Source organism: Staurois parvus, unplaced genomic scaffold (genome assembly GCF_062004578.1).
Source record: "Staurois parvus isolate SC_StPar_1 unplaced genomic scaffold, SC_StPar_1.0 ptg000768l, whole genome shotgun sequence".
In the NCBI taxonomy this organism is placed as follows: domain Eukaryota; kingdom Metazoa; phylum Chordata; class Amphibia; order Anura; family Ranidae; genus Staurois; species Staurois parvus.
Genome location: NW_028318564.1, coordinates 79492 through 94462, shown reverse-complemented (window position 1 = coordinate 94462; position 14971 = coordinate 79492). Strand labels below are relative to the sequence as shown.

Genomic DNA, 14971 nt, shown 5'->3' with positions numbered 1-14971 from the left:
ACGTTTTGTCTGATCGCTTTTCGTCTGATAAATTGGAAGTAGATTCACAACTCTTTGTGTTAATAATGAAAAAAAGGCGGTTTTACTCTATTGCAGGCTTTTCACTTGCTCTCCCACGGAGCCTTATGTGTGTGTGATTGGCCACAACCTATTAGCTTACTTCAGCCAAAATCATTGGCTGAAATCAGTTGCCAAACAGGGAATGTTAGGGTGTGTGTGCACATGCACCTCAAACCCGGAAGAAAGATCGCAACGTACCAGTACATCGCCTGGCCTGCAGCTGCCGCCTGTTTGAAGTGCAACTACTGTTGGCAGGTGGCAAGTGGTGAAGGAGCAGTTTGTTCAGAAATGGTCCATCCCTGTGGTTGATCCTAATGTTATTCTTGCCCAACCAAGGTGGTCCCCATACCAGTGGAAAATGCACCTTCTCTTAAGGACTACATAGGTAAGAGGCTAGAATCTTTTTCCAGGGCCAGGCTATCCTTAGTTGTTGCACTACCTTGCACCTGGTTCTGGCTATTGTTTTCTGTGTCAAACCCCCTAAACAGGAATTGGTCAATCCAGCATTCTTAATAGGAAAGGTCAGCGATGGTCCAAACTGTTTTCTCTCATGACAGAGTTATTTTAGTTGTTGCATTTTGCTGTACATTTAAATTAGAGGTGCCCAACTGAGACGACCTAGTTCAACTTTTCTTATGTGCTTTCTGAATTTAGGGTTCTTTTCACACAGGCATCATTTGTTTAGTCAGGTTTTTTGCTAATAATTTCTTTTCAGCTCCTTTCAGTTTAGATTACTTCAGCCTTGTTCCCACTGGTGTTGTGATTGGTGTTTTTCAACACTGGAAGAATGCCAGTCATGGGAAACGGGAGGTGTGGTGCAGCGAGCTGTGATAAAGTGCAAACATGCTGCATTTTATTTGCAGTGCACAGGTAGGCACTACATGTCCCTGCACAGCAGTGCAACAACATAAATGAAGTGTCACTTTGTGCACTTCAAATAAAGTTGAGAAAAACACCTTATATTTTCAATACACAATCCATTCATCTTAATTCACTGCACCCAAAACAGACAGCTGCTCACACACTAAACCAATCCAGTTTAGTGTGTGGGCTGTGTGAACGGACTCTTAAAGTGGATATAAACCCTTACATACAGAGACACGGGATATGCAGATATTGGACAAACCTTCCTGTAAGTTGTACCTGTCTAGCTGCAGTCTTCTCTTCTTTACATCTGTTCATAGTGCAGAATTTATACCAGTGTGTTTGAGCTTCCAGAGAGCAGGGGGTGGGGATCTGAAGTTACACTCAGTGAGGAGAGCTGATTGGAAGGTGTTCAATTGTACTATTTCCAACACACACATTCCTGCAAGGTGGCTGTAGATGTTAAGGGGTGCTGCAGTGACCTTCAGCTGGAACCAAAGGTGATCAGAGTAAGAGAATGTCCCCAGCACGCCACGGATCTCCAGAGTGGGTCCAAAGTTTTCTAAAGTTATCACATCATTAAAACAGAAGCAACGTTTCGAAGCCTTGAAGGACCCCTTCATCAGGCATGTGACCATGAAGGGGGTCCTGCGAGACTCCAAAACGTTGCTTCTGTTTTTATAATATGATCACTGAATAAAAGCTTTGGGCCTGTCCGTAGATCTGCGGTGTGCTGGTGACATTATCTTACTCTGGATGGCAGGGACACACCCATCTTCACACAGGAACAGAGCTGAGGCTGTCTTATCACAGGCTGTCTGCTTGAGTCCCCAGTCACCTTTTTTTTTTTTTTTTTTTTTTTTTTTCTTCCTTTTCTTGGTGTCAGGAAAACTTGTCAGAAGTGACTCATGCTGAAAGCAGAGGAACAAGGCAGCAGATAGAGATGACTTGTAGTGCTCTGGATTGACACAAGTACACACTATAGGGGATATGCTTTGTTCATATTTAATTTCTGAGGTTTACGACCCCTTTAAGTTTACATCAGCATGCATCTGTTTGCATAAACCGAAAATGTGTTTGTCTAAAAGTGGACATAAAAGGAATGGACAAGATTTGTTTATATCGCCATCTCAATGGTAAAGGATGCATCCATGGTCCATTAAAAAGACCAAAAACAGACCTGAACAGAAATGGATCTAGGCAGATATACATGGATGATCACACATTTACATACGCCCACCCATAGGCATATTTTGTGGTTCAATCTGGATCAATCTGAAAAAATGACAGATGGATCCAGATTGAATGCCTACTTGAAAAGACACATACACATAAATACAGATATAAGCAAATGCACAATTTTTTTTTTTCTTCTTAATTCCATAGCTCTGTATTTGCCATTGCTACACTTGCTTTATTAGCTCTTCCTCTGACTATGATGTGTTCCTCTTTCTAGGTTGAGAAATGTGTATAAATTGTACAGCTAATCTTAAACAGTACCCATTTGACTATATGATGCTATATACAACAGGCAGAAAGCAGTTGGACTTACTTTGTTTTTTTTTTTTTTATAGTAAATTATAATTATTATTTTTGGCACTGTACAAGGATGATGTTGGCAAAATTGTTTCCTTAAAAATATGTACATAATGCCATACTTACTGTTCTGCTTTTAAGATTAGATTTTGCCTTGATTCTTTTAGGCATATGGGTATGTGTTGACCAAGAGCAAATTCTCTGTCCTCACCAGACCTCTTAAGTGCCTTGGTGAAGATGGGGTTTGGAAAGGATCTTAAATTTTCTCACGATGCTTTGCTGAAATTGCAAGACTGGGAACTGCGACTCCTGGAAACTGTGAAAAAGTTCATGGCCTTAAGAATAAAGAGTGACAAGGACTATGCATCAACACTGCAGAACCTCTGTAACCAGGTTGATAAGGAGAGCGCTCCACAGCTTGACTATATTAGCAGCGTGTCTAAGGTAATCCTTTTTGTTACTAAGAAGGAAGATTGAACACATTTTGTAATTTCGAGATAATAGTGGGATAAAATTAAATATTTTCTTGCTAACCTGGGATAATTTATCTGGTATCTTTCTCATTTCCGTGGATGCACAAACTTAACCGTGCCCTTGGCTCTCATTTTAAAAACTGTATTTTTTTTATACAATTTATGTTATGTCGGGTAAAAGTGGCTACTGAAGTAATTTCACATCTTTCTTTAGTAGACTTAGACCATATTTACACTTTGGCATTTTTATTCTCAGGCAGAATCTCTGTGTTTCTACCCCTGATTTCAAAACACTTTGCTAAAATAACAAATCGAATAACATGTTAAGGTGCCATTCATTTTAATGGCACCTAAGAATGCATTGCTGTTCTGCCGTGACTTTCACATGATAAATCATTTCAAACTGTATCGCACCAAGTGTGTCACCTAAAAAAAGCTCAGGAGCTTGCAATTTATCACACTACAATCCTGGCAGAACCACACCATGTTTAGGTGCCATTAAAATGAATGGTACCTGAACACCCTGCTATGCAATTTATTTTAGCAAAGTGTTTTTGAATTGCGACCATTCTGCCCGCAATTTCAAAATGCCATAGTCTGAATCGGGCCTAACTTGTTGCACAAATAGTGGGAGTAACAGGCGGTTGAGGCACATTTTTACTACCACTGAATGCGATCAGTTCAAGTGAATAAACCCATGCTGCAACTTTCCTTCAACTGCATGTAATTCATGATGTTGCAGTTCAGTGATTTGGTATTTACAGGGTTAAATCGGGCAGTGTGAGAGGTGCAACTTTGTCTTTTACTGCCTATCAAATGCCTCTGAAAAGCGACCCACCACAGATTGTTTTTCAGAGGGGTGACAAAGCCTTCCACACATCTAAACTAGTGGTGCACCGAAATGAAAATTCTGGTGCCGAAACTGAAAATTTAGGATGCACATGGCCGAAAACCAAAATGTCTGCGTATGTGGGGATTCTCAATTTTTTTTTTTGTTGTATTTATTACTTTTAATGTGTGTTTTCATATATTTATTTTTAACGTAGGATTTTATTGATATCACATTGGGGACCAGTAGTCCCTTATGTGATAGTATATAAGTGATCGGTCTTCTTTGTAGGGGGGGGGGGGGGGGAGGGCAGTGTGCAAGGAGGGGGCAGGAGAGGAGCAGTGTATACAGATAGGCTCCCTCATTTAGGGCGGGGCCTTACCCAGTGACCCCTCCCTTTTTCTTTACTTTAGCGGTGGGTTGAATGGCAGCTCCTTCTCGGAACTATAGTGAAAGGGGAAAAAAAGTTGGTAACTTTATTTAAAAACGGGCAATGACATTTAGCGGCGGCAAGCGAAGGAGCCTGACTGTTTACACTGCTCCTCTCCTGCCCCTTCCTTGCACAAACTGACCCCCCCCCCTCCAAAGAGGACCTGTTACTTATGTTATCACATAGAGAACTATTGGTCCCCTATGTGATAGCAATAACATCATAAGTGACAAGTCCTCATTGTAGGGGGGAGGGGGTGGGGGGGCACTGTGTGTATGGAGGGGGCAGGAGAGGAGCAGGGGCGGGGCAAATTACAGCTCATTTTCAACTGAATTTAAAAACCGGCAGTGACATTTAGCGGCTGCAAGTGAGGGAGTCGGTCTGTATACACTGCTCCCTGACTGTATACACTGCTTACCTCCTTTCTGCCTTTCTCCACTGCCCCCACCATCTGCAGTACACACAGCCCCCCCAAAAACTGAGCCTGTGTGCCTGAATGACTGCAGTCCTGTGCCTGTGTCACTAGGCATTTATTGAGAAAATGCAGAGTTCTTGGAATGGTATCTGTCCTGAGTGATGACCAGTGTTCAGTAAGCAGCAGGTCAGCTGCTCAGCATGGGACCCTCAATCTAGTGGAGATCACTAGTAGTGCCTACTACAGTGATTTCCAGCTTTCATGAGGATCCCACAGCTATAGTACAAACAATTGGACCAATGTAACTATAAAAATTGTCATACCTAAACCTCAGCTTTAAAGGACTGTACTGAAAATCAATGCTCATTTTCTAACAAAACATTTTCTTTTTTAATATTAGTCTTGGCTACATATGGTTCATCAGACTGAACAGCTAAGTAAGATTATGAAGAACCATGCAGAGGAACTCAACGCAGGACCGCTCCACCGCCTTACAGTCATGATCAAAGACAAGCAACAAGTAAAGAAGACTTACAACAGCATTCACCAGCAAATAGAGACAGAGATGTTCAAGGTATAGATTTAAATGTATGCCATTTCATGTTCAGCTATACTGTACTAATAATATGAATAATTTGGGGTGCTTCTCTTAACATTTTTACACAGGAACTTGCATAATGTCTATGCCATTTGTATATAGTGCTACTTTGCATAGTCCTTTTTTGCCCTTCTTTTCAGTGCACGGATCAAACAAGTCATATTATTATATACAGTCCATCTCTTATTTGGATCACTTATGTAGTCAAATGTGCTTTCTGTAGAGTTCAGTGAGCCTTACTTGCTATTCTGTTGTGCTGCTCATGATGCAGAAATGACATGGCAGCACAAAAAGTGTATGTTTACCTGACCCCTAAAGCAGTCAATAATTTTATGTAAATTTTAAAGCATCCAAGTGGGTACTGCAGTTTGATGGTAAAATGGATGTTTAGGCTTTTATTTATTTTTTTGGTTCTGTTTTGATATACATATACAAAACATGCTGATGCAGTATGTGGAAATGTTTTAAAAACCTTGTTTTTCTGTGTAGTTCTGAATACTTTTTTTTTTTTTTAACATGGGGGCATCTATACTTCTGTATTACCTATGCAGGCTCTGCTTATTGCTCTTCAGTGATTCATAAAGCTAGTGATTTCCTGCTTCTTGTCACCATACCCTTCTATACCTTGGTTGAATTATGTGGCTAATCCACAGAGCTATACTTGTAAAATGTGAAAGTCGCATAGCAAATTACTTTAAGGTAAAAAATATCAGTGCAATATACTTTTCCTTTAACCGAGAGTGCAGAGTTGACAGTAATGTTTTTAATTATGCCATATGTTAACCACTTTCCTGCCGCCCTATAGCAGAAGTACCGCTACAGGGTGGCAGGGCTGTGCAAAGTCAAGTGTATATGTATGTATGTATGTATGTATGTATATATATATATATATATATATATATATATATATATATATACGTGATTTGCATTTCCGGGTAGTTTCATGATGCCCGTCGCAGTCCAGTTATAAGTTGCTGATTGCTGCCATTACTAGTACAAAAACATTCCAGAATGTATACCGCCATTTGTAGGTGCTAGAACTTACATGTAAACCAATTATTATGTGTTTTTGTTTTTTAAGCGAAGACATGTAGCAGAATACACTTTATCTTAAATTTATAAAGAAATTGATTTTTTCACTGGGTATGTTTTATAACAAAGTCAAAAATATAGTGTTTTTTTTTAAATTGTCGGTCTTTTTTGTTTATAGCGCAAAACATAAATAACCGCAGAAGTGATCAAATACCACTGAAAGAAAGCTCTATTTGTGGGGAAAAAAATGACATAAATTTCATATACTGCGTTGCATGATCGTGTAATTGTCAGTTAAAGTAACACAGCAGCGTATAGCAAAAAATGGTCTGAAGGGCAAATGGTTATATTTTTAAGGTTTATTTTTTTTTAGAAGGGGAACTCACTTTGTTGGAGACAAATTTCCATATAGTTCCTGAAAAATCTGCTAATGTCTTTCAGCAGTGTAGGACAAGTGGTTTTAAGGGCTCAAGGTTTTTTTTACCTTATGCCTTTTTTCCTTAAAAAGGCCAGTTCAGCTCTGCTGAGGGTTCTCTCCTTCAGCTCAGCTGTACATCTTGGCTGTTTTTGGGTGTCCTGCCTCCATGCTCCAACTCCATTCGACCCCAACCACAGCTGGCATATAAAGGGGAACTAACTGCACCTACTATATTGCCACAGGAGGGGCTACAATTAAAGTGGTTGTAAAGGCTGAAGGTTTTTTACCTTCATGCATTCTATGCAGCATCCCCTCCCTTCCCCCACAGTACTCGCCTAAGCCCCATCTCGATCCAGCGATGTGCACTGGAGTCTCGGCTATCCCAGGACTCCGTCTTCTCATTGGCTAAGACTGAAACAGGCTGTCAATCACAGCCAGTGAGCCAATGAGAAGGAGGGGGCGCAGAACCACGGCTGTGCTTGTGTGTGAACGGACACACGGTGCAGCAGGTGCCCCCATATTAAGCTGCTTGCTGTGGGGGCACCCGACAGGAGGGTGGGTCCAGGTGTGCATTCGGGGGGACCCGAGAAGAGGAGGGTCCGGGCTGCTCTTTGCAAAACCAGTGCACACAGCAGCTAAGTATAGACCTGAAAATTTGTTATTTTTTCTAAAAAAAAATAAAATAAAATAAATAAGACTTTAGAATCCCTTTCAGTAAGGGTAATTTTGTAGATGTCCTAGCTTCATCTCTCTCAGTGGCAGTACCTGCTGCAGTGTGAGGAGCCAACACCACAATTGGTTATGATCCCTCCCTGCAATCCCAGATAGTCGTAGTGGGTTTTAGCTTTTTGATATTTGCCCAGATTTTGTTAATTTTTGAACAAGACCTTTAAGGCCTTGTTCATACATGCAGAAAAGCTGGTGGAAACTGACACGCAGATTTCACTTGTAGAGACTTCAGTTTACATCAGTTTTCATGCATGCTTCAATGAGTTTTATACATGGTGCAGATTCCTGCGCAGAAATAAAATCTGCATGTGATACTAGTGTTGTGGTGTGAACAGGGCACACAGCGAACAATTGATTTTTGTTGTGCCCTTGCAGAACGCGTACAGAAAAACTGATGTCTCTGCACCATGATGTGAACGAATCCTTAAATAGACACTTACTAGTATCGTGTGTGTTTAGAAGTGTGTCAGAGTTGTGGAAAATAACTATTTTTTGTTTTTAATTAGGTTACGAAAACAGAAATAGAAAAGTTAAAACTGAATTACAGGCAGCTAACAAAGGAAGTAAATTCAGCTAAGGAGAAGTTTAAAGAAGCTGTCACAAAAGGTAAGCTAAAAAATGTTGTCTTTTTTTCTTCTTCTTCTTCTGTGATCTTGATGGAAAGCTGTGTTTATTGCATATAGATTGTTTCACATACAGTCGAAGAAGTGTCTCCCTGTGGTACTCTGTTTGGCTATAAGCATGTTCTTCACAGCCCAGTCTGGATCATTTATAAGGAAGCCATCCTGCACAATTAGCAAAAATATAAAGTACAAATAAATGATTTATTCTCTTTGTTGCAATTTCATAAACTAATAATGTATGGCGCTTCACAAACCAGAATTCCAGATTTCATTTAGGACAAGCTGGCTCAAACAAACTACTTTCATTACATGACTTCCTGTTTGCTTTGTGAACAAAATGGTCAGCCTGAATGGCTTATGATTTTATCAATGAAAACAAGGCTTCCTCTTATTGGCAATGGCGGAAATCGTGATGTCATCACCTTCCTCTCCACCTTGGCCACTCAGAGGAAGCCATATATGCATTGGCAAAAATCACCTCACTCAGAGGAAGCCATATATGCATTGGCAAAAATCACCTGAATGGTGGAGGAGTATTTTAGCTAGCTCTGTTTTGTTTTGGCAGCAGACAGGAAGTCATCGATACTACCAGAATACAGCAATACATACTTTAGGTAACTAATATAGCCACAAAGCACTATAATGGATAAAGTTTGTTTGGTCAGCTTGGCTCAAACAAGTATTTCGTATAACCCCAATTGAAAAAAAGTTGAGACGTGTAAAATCTACATAAAAACAGAATGCAATGATTTGCAAATCTCATAAACCCACATTTATATTCACAGTAGAAAATTGAAAACATCAAAGGTTTAATCTGAGAAAATGTACCATTTCAAGAAAAGAAAGATAATTTTGAAATTGATGGCAGCAACATGTTTAACTCCTTCTTGACCAGCCTATTGTAAGATGATGGTCGAGCGGGTCCCTATTATCCTGGGAGGTCGTCATATGACATCCTACCAGGAATGCTCGTGGCATGATCTGTAACCGACTGTGCCCACCATACATGGCCGGTGACAGATTACTACATTGGCCCACTGCCAGTGTCATGTGATCGCTGTAACCAATCACAGCAGATCACATGACAGTTGTAAACAATGAATGTCTTCCTTTCATGCTATTCATTGCTTACAACTGTGCTGCTTGCTGTGATTGGTCATAGTGATCACATTTACAGACTGGGCCAATCACAGCCCATTTGTAGCATTTGATCAGCTGTGGCCAATCACAGCAAAAACTACTGAATGAATCAGTTTCATTCAGTGAAAATGCTTGCTTATACCAATGAAATTTGTTGATATAAGCCATCATAACGTGTTAAAGTAAAAAAAAAAAAGCCTAACTCCTTCCCCAGAGTAGAACAGTGTTACTATGGTAACACTGATTGCTTTGGTCACAGGAGTAGAAAATAAGATCAACATTTCGGTCTTTTTTTCATTTAAAGTACAAAAAATAAATAAAAACAGTGGTAATTAAATACCACCTAAAGAAATCTCTATTTGTGTGAAAAAATTGCTAAACCTTTTCATATGGGTTTAGTGTTGCATGATGTTACGCAATTGTCATTCAAAGTGTGACTGCGCCGAAAGGTGAAAATTGGCCTGGGCAGGACAAGGGGGTAAAAGTGCCTGGTAGGTAAGTGGTTAAAAAAACAAAAAACAAGGCCATGTTTACCACGGTATAGCATCTCCTCTTCTTTTAACAGTCTGTAACCATCTGGGAACTGAGGAGACCAGTTGCTGGAGTTTTTGCAGAGGAATGTTGTCCCACTCTTGCCTCATATAGGATTCTTACTGCTCAGCAGTCCTGGGTCTACTTTGTCGTATTAATCATTTTTAAGATGTTGCAAATATTTTCAATCAGTGAAAGGTCTGGACTGCAGGCAGATCAATTAAACACGGGGATTCTTCTACTAGAAAGTCATGCTGTTGTCTTAGATGCAGTATGCATTTTAGCATTGCCTTGTTGAACTATGCAAGGCCTTCCCAGAAAGACATCATCTGGATGGGAGCGTATGCTGCTCCAAAACCTGGATATATCTTTTAGCATTGATGGTGCCTTTCCAGATGTGCAGACTGCCCATTCCTTACGTAATACTGCACCCCCATATCATCAGAGATGCAGGCTGTTGAACTGGAAGCTGATAACAACCCAGAACATCTCTCTCTCCTTTTTAGTCTGGAGGACTAGGCACCCGTAGTTGCAAAAAGAATGTCAGATTTGGAGTAATCTGACCATAGAACAGCTTTCACTTTGCAACAGACCATTGTAAATGCGCTTTGGCCCAGAGAATAAGGCGTTTCTGGTTTTTGTTCAGAATTGGCTGCTTCTTTGCATGATAGAAATTTACTTTTCTTTTTAGTATGGCACGGTGACATGGACATGGTTCAAGGACAGTGATTTATGGAAGTATTCCTGAGCCCATGCAGTGATGTCCATTAGAGAATCATGCCTGTATTTAATCCAGTGCTGTCTGAGGGCCGGAAGATCAAAGGCATCCAATATTGCATTTTGGTCTTGTCTCTTGCACACAGATTTCTCCAGGTTGTCAGAATCTTTTGATGTTGAAATTTATCATCATCTACAGTACATAAGTCTCTGCTATTTTACTTTGAACATTATTCTGAAATTGTTCAACAATTTTCAGCTGCAGCTTTTGACAGATTGGTGAACCTCTGCTCATCTTTTCTTCTGAGACGCTGATTCTCTAAGATGCCAAATCATAATATTACTGACCTGTTGCCAATTAACCTAATTAGTTGCAAAATGTTCTTCTAGCTGTTACTTCATAGTACCACTTACCTTGCCAGCTTTTTGTAGTCCTGTACCAACTTTGAGAAATGTTGCTGCCATCAATTTCAAAATTGCCTTATTTTTTTCTTAAAATCGTACGTTTTCTCAGCGTAAACATTTGTTTTCTTTATTGTGAATTAAAATATGGGTTTATAAGATTTGCATATCGATGCATTCTGTGTTTTGTAGATTATACATACAGGTGAAACTCGAAAAATTAGAATATCGTGCAAAAGTTCATTTATTTCAGTAATGCAACTTAAAAGGTGAAACTAATATATAAGATAGACTCATTACATGCAAAGCAAGATAGTTCAAGCTGTGATTTGTCATAATTATGATGATTATGGCTTACAGCTCATGAAAACCCCAAATCCACAATCTCAGAAAATTAGAATATTACATGCAATCAATAAAACAAGGATTGTACATAGAACAATATCGAACCTCTGAAAAGTATAAGCATGCATATGTACTCAGTACTTGGTTTGGGCCCCTTTTGCAGCAATTACTGCCTCAATGCGGCGTGACATGGAAGCTATCAGCCTGTGTCACTGCTGAGGTGTTATGGAAGACTAGGATGCTTCAATAGCGGCCTTCAGCTCTTCTGCATTGTTCGGTCTCATGTCTCTCATCTTGGGGCTGCACTGAGACAACCCCGCAACTGTATGCATTGCACATGGTTGCGGTGTGGTGTGGTGTTGATGCATTTACTGGGTTAAAACCGGCGGTGAGGAGTCAACATGTTGTCTCTTCACTGCCTGTCAAATGCCTTTTGAAAAGCAATCTGAGCATGGATTGCTTTTCAGAGGAGCGGCAGTCCTTTGCTAGTAGGAACAAGCCCTAAAAAAGTAGTTCTACTAGTGCAAGAATAGGGGGTAAGGATGAAAAGTAACATACAAACACATGTACACATACAGCCCTTTAAATAGTTGCAGTGCAGTACCTTCCCTCACACACTGGGTACTGCATTCGTGGGGGGGGGGGGGGGGAGGCAAGACAGAGAAGCACACATTCCCTCTCCTTTATTCTTTCACTTTGCTAAATCTAACCAAGCTCTCTGAATGCCGAAGTACAGTTCGGCTGGGGATAGGGAGCTTGGGTTCATCTGACAGCTTTTCTCTACCAGGATGCCACGGCACACCTGACGACCTCAGGTGGCACCCCGGTTGAGAGAGCCTATAGTATGGGATCTATTAGGGAGCGATACTGTCTTGCACAAACCCACAAACATGTTGGGTCCAAGCTCATATTTTCCCTGGTGGGAATCAAACTCAGGAGCCAGAGTTGCAATGCAGGAGTTCTAGAAGTGGTTGCGAAAAGTCTGTATATGATCAGCAGTGCTGATATGCAACAACGTTGAAAAGCAATTTACAATATATTGTATTAAAATAATTGGCAACATGAGACACAGTACTTTAGCAAACTATGTTATTCAGTTAGTGTGTATGTTTACTTCACCTAAATATAGTTGTAATTGAGTGCCGGACTAAACATTCTCTTAGTTATTCCGTGTGTGTGTTTAATTTTTGAAGTTTTTTTGTTCCTTTTTGATGATTAGTTGTGTCTTACTGTTTTAATGCTTTTGGTCTTTCTTGTTCTTCACACAGGAAAAGAGACTGAGAAAGCCAGAGAGCGATATGACAAAGCTACCATGAAACTTCACATGCTCCATAATCAGTATGTTCTTGCTGTGAAAGGAGCCCAGCTGCACCAGAACCAGTATTATGATTGCACTCTGCCTCTTCTCTTAGACTCTCTGCAGGCCATGCAAGAGGAAATGATCAAAGCCCTGTAAGAAATAATTTTCCTTTTATATAAACTGGGAGGAATGGGGAATAAAAATAATTAAAAAATACATATACAGTATTGTATGCTAGCAGGGAGATTCCAGGTCCATAGGACAAGGAGAGTTGGACATCTAAGCTAGTTTGGAGGACTGGGAGAGCTGAAGCGATGAGGCGAATCCAGGGGATTGAGGGAATATATTTGTCTTGGAGGAGTGAGATCCTGGGGTGCCAGGAGATCCCCTAGGCTAGGGAGTGGGCCTAAGCAGCAGAGGGCTGCAACTAAAGGCCTAGAGCTGAGAGAACCCTGGGAGCCAGGAGAACTGTGTGAGACGGTCTGTGGGACCAGAGAAAAGAGCAGTGATGCTGCTAAAGAGAGAGCTAGGTGGCTTGGCCATTTTTTTTGTTTTGAACAAAACTGGATTCTGTCAGGAAATGCTTTAATAATTGGGCTGCTATGGTTGCCTTAGCTCAGGCATTGTAAGCAATATTTAGGTCTGTGCAATGGCTAAATTCACCTGTCTACATATGGTGGTGGTCTTGGAAAGAGGGGTTGTAGGCAGGAATAATAAGCATATAAATATGCTTCTTATGTACGTCATATTTTAGGGTAAGTTTTATTTTCATGTTTATCGGACAGTACAGGATACAGGAATCAATTCATAGATCATGGATTAATTGCCGCTTTCAGGTGATTGGACACTGGCTAAAGCTTTGCTGGTTCAGCCCTCACTTGTCCCATATACTCCCCGCACACTCTTTGAGGCTTCATATTTTTGCTAGCGTCCGTTATGTAATCTTTCACTTTTTGTTATACTTTTCTCTACAATATTTTCACCAGATTTAACTAATTTCTTTGACAGACACTACTTTAAAGATTTGACTGCTTACTGCCTTCATGGCTTATAAGCAGTTTTTGGGTCAGTGACCCTTGAGCACGTTAAAAACTGTACCTGGACCCCACAGTTGCACAGCTGACCTGTAATGTTTGCTTTGCGCAAAGGATTCTGCGTTCAATGCTCACATTGGCTTGTGGTGCATCAAATTAAGTTAACTACAGAGTGCTATACAGGTCCAGGGTGGTGGTCCATTCCTATTCCACCCAGACCCTAAAGACCTCTGAGTGTATGCTCACTTTGCATAAGTTAGGCCTGGGCCCTGGACAGGACCTGTTAAACAAGGGTAAGACAGGTTTCCTTGTACCCTTTAACATACTGTTTCCTGACTTAAAAAGTCTTGATGGCTCTGTAGTTTACACTACATCCCCATTTTGCAAGACCTACTGTAGTGCGATGCCAACCAGTTGTAGGTGTATGGGGACTTGGACTTTTATTTATTTAATTTTTTGTTAACTGTATTCACTCCCTATTTAGCCTAATTGATAATGTTGTTATAAAGTTCACCTTTTCAAATTTTGAAGTTCTTTTCTCACTCAACTGCACACTTCTTGCTGTCATTTTCTGTCAACAAAGCAAACCGTTTGTCTGCCACAGCACTTGTTGCCCAATTAAAATTCCAAAAGGAAATAACCATTGGAAATCTGTTAGCATGTGGGTAACTCCTTCATACTTGATGTACCCCTTTAATTATGTCTATGTGTACTTTGCATTATGGAGGAGGGTTAGAGTGGAAGTGGCAGTGGAGGGTTACCAGTGCTTGGGACATGGAACACAAGGAACATACAGTGGTGAGTCTGCTGCATACTATGAGAAATTGTTTGTAGTTTCCCTCAAGTTACTAGTGGTTTCCTAACTTGAGAGCATGCTCTAACACCAACACCACTTCAACCTTATAACTCCAGCTCCCTTTTAGAGGCATGCTACCTGTTTGACCAAGGCTAAACTCACAGCCGCCGTGCCTGACCTATTCCAGAAGCTATCTCCACTTCTTGAGTTGGGTGGACTATCGACTTCAAGTGCCCTTTTGCCTCGCCTCCCCCGATTTTATATTTTTGTCATAAAGATATAATTGCCTGATGCACAAGATGTTGATGCTGCATTAGAAATTAAAGGGGATGTGGATTTTTCCACCAAAGGCACCTTGAGATTTCTCTCCTACATTATTAAAGGAAGTTACTTACTTTTCTCTCTATGCTGGTTACCGCACATCCACCACACACACAGAAATGCACAATAAAGAGGTCCTTCTGTAGAAAACCCTTTGCCAATCTGGATCAAGCAAGTTGGACCCTATGCAATGGCTGAAAAAACTCAGTTTATTTCCCTCTCCTGACAGTTCTTAAGCATTGTGTCCTGTGGATGCAGAATTTAGCAAAAGTGGCTTGTCAACATGCTGGACTAGGCCATTCTCAGACTTAATGTGGACGTTTGGCAAATCCCTCAATGCATACCTCGATTGTGGCAGCTACTGATGGGAGAGGTTTC

The 14971-nt window shown here is 40.6% G+C and overlaps 1 protein-coding gene across 1 annotated transcript in view; it reads left to right on the top strand.

The window, feature by feature from the left end:
* Positions 1-14971, top strand: part of LOC149444889 (tyrosine-protein kinase Fer-like) — a 148340-nt gene that overhangs the window by 57022 nt on the left and 76347 nt on the right. Inside the window, exons 4-7 of the mRNA XM_089654426.1 lie at positions 2675-2904; positions 5008-5181; positions 7891-7990; positions 12411-12594. Of these exons, the coding sequence (XP_089510552.1) occupies positions 2675-2904; positions 5008-5181; positions 7891-7990; positions 12411-12594 (688 nt within the window). The remainder of the gene's footprint in view (positions 1-2674; positions 2905-5007; positions 5182-7890; positions 7991-12410; positions 12595-14971) is intronic.